The 2,084-nt window shown below is 52.0% G+C and overlaps 1 protein-coding gene across 1 annotated transcript in view; it reads right to left on the bottom strand.

Annotated features, from left to right (window-relative positions):
• mmp24 (matrix metallopeptidase 24) overlaps positions 1 to 1,301 on the bottom strand; it is a 66,990-nt gene extending 65,689 nt beyond the window's left edge. Inside the window, exon 1 of the mRNA XM_005928925.3 lies at positions 465 to 1,301. Within this exon, the coding sequence (XP_005928987.1) occupies positions 465 to 614 (150 nt within the window). The 5' untranslated portion in view covers positions 615 to 1,301. The remainder of the gene's footprint in view (positions 1 to 464) is intronic.
• Positions 1,302 to 2,084: the final 783 nt, after the last annotated feature.

Here is a 2,084-nt window from a genome sequence, read left to right as displayed (position 1 = left end):
GGGGGTTAACAGCTGTCCATCAGCTCCCCCAAAACGCGCGTGTCCCAGTGAGGGCCGAGAGTTTCTCACACTTGCTTCATCATTTAGGACCTACTCCTCCTCCACCTCCTCCGCACAGCCAGAGGAGGAGGAGGACAGCCAGATATCTGCGATCCACGCGTGACGAGACAAAAACTACCAGGAGCGTTCACGAGTAAAGGCAGCGGGCATCCCCCCAGGATGGGAACAAAAGACCCTCTCTGACTCCCGGGGGGTGGGGGCTGTCACTTTAGAGTGAGGTTCGAGGCTGGGGAGGGAGATGATTTTTTTTTTTTTTTTTTTTTTGGGGGGGGGTTCACGGATGTGAAAAACATCCCGAGGACCGCACGACTCTCTGCTCCAGCCTGCGCGCGTTAACGCGGGGAGTGATGACGGCGTGGGTGTTTACCCCACTTTAACACACGCACGCACACCTCCTCACTCACCTCCACGATGAACGTCTTCTCCTCCCCGCACGCGGAAACGACCCAGAACAAAAGCGGGAAGTAGCAGGTCTTCCAGCAGAACCCCGGGAGCACCGCTTTCCTCCTCCTGCGCCTCACTCCTCCACCTCCGCCTCCTCCTCCCGTCGCCATGGCTGTATCCCCGAATTCCCCCCCTCCTCCGCCTCCGCTTCCCGCCGGTGATGTCCAGGCTCCTGCTCCGCTCTTTTACCGGAGGAAACGGTCCGTGCGCTCCTGCTTCATCCCGGCCACGGTCACTCGCGTCTCCTCCTCTCCGGGCTCCACGCACCGCTGCTGTGATCGCGCTGTGGGTTCGCTTCACTGAAGGGGCGAGCGGCTCACGCAGGTGCAGCGGGAACAGCAGAAGGAAGCCTGGCTACAGTAACGCGGGGATGCTGCTCCGGTCTGTCCGGTAACAGCAAGGAGGAGAAGGGGGAGGGACCGAGAGAGGGAGAGAGAGGAGGAGAGAGATGGATGTTGTGATGGATGTTGTTGCAGTACCTCTTTGCCCACACCAGGAGCGCTGCAGACGCAGAGGACTCGTCTGCGCGTGTTTTATCGTCCCTTAGAGGGTCGAGATTTCAGAATCAGAAAGCTGGTTTGGACGTTGGGGTTGAAGTGGGCTCGTTTCTAATGGAAAAAAGTAATAAAGAAGTCATGGAAACTTTACATTTCCACACATTACACAAAGATGATGCCTGAGAGGTGCGGTCCATGGATGAGAGGCCACGTTGTGTTTAAAGTCAGAGTCGTGAAGGCCTAGAAACATTTTCAAGGACAGGATGTCTGTCAGGATGATCCCACACTGCTTCAGTAATGCTGGGGTCCGGGCTCTGGGGAGGCCCATCCACGACTGATACTGTGTGTGTTTTATATCCACTTTATTTTACTGCACTGCCAGGGTTTGGCATCATTGTCCTGCTGAAAATCAAAGTTTACAGATAGCAGATCAGACTCAGGTGGTCCTTTTCTGAGTTCATAATTCATCAGTTTATTAAAGATCTCCAAAACCACTGACTGACTTGATGCTGAAACCATGACAGAGCCTCCGCCGGCCTCACAGATGGCTGCAGACTCTCAGTGTTGGACCTCCTCCTACATACTGACCATTATGTGGATCCATCTCTCCATCAGACCTGTTCCTCTGATCTTCAGTTCAGTTCTTGTATAGTTTCCATGCCTCAGTTTCCCTTTATTAAGAACGGCTTCCTGACAGCTGCCAGTCACTGAGACATTTCTGATGATCAGCTAAACGTGCAGATCATCTCTCAGGTCCTGTGTCAGGGCTTTGCCGGATTTCTTCCCGTTTCTTAAGAACATGAATTTCAGATGCTGTTCACTTACTCTTCCACGTCTTCAGTTTCTTCACGTGTTTAAGGACACACTGCACACACTGCAGAGATATAACAGGTTACAGGCTAAAAGCTCTTTGGAGGTTACTGTGTTGGTGCAAAAATACTATTTTTCATCAAACTGCGTTATCTTTGATCTAATTTAGATCTAATTTAACATTGATTAGGTTTTAGGTTGATCTTATGCGTAGATGCAACACTGGCTCTTCCAGTGAGTTAGGCGTTTTGACCTTGAATGACTCAAAGGTTC

The sequence above is a fragment of the Haplochromis burtoni genome, unplaced genomic scaffold (assembly GCF_018398535.1).
Source record: "Haplochromis burtoni strain Fernald_Lab_line unplaced genomic scaffold, NCSU_Asbu1 Contig_117, whole genome shotgun sequence".
NCBI classification, from domain to species: domain Eukaryota; kingdom Metazoa; phylum Chordata; class Actinopteri; order Cichliformes; family Cichlidae; genus Haplochromis; species Haplochromis burtoni.
Note: the sequence above shows the minus strand (reverse complement) of the source record. Positions and strands in the feature narration are given on the sequence as shown.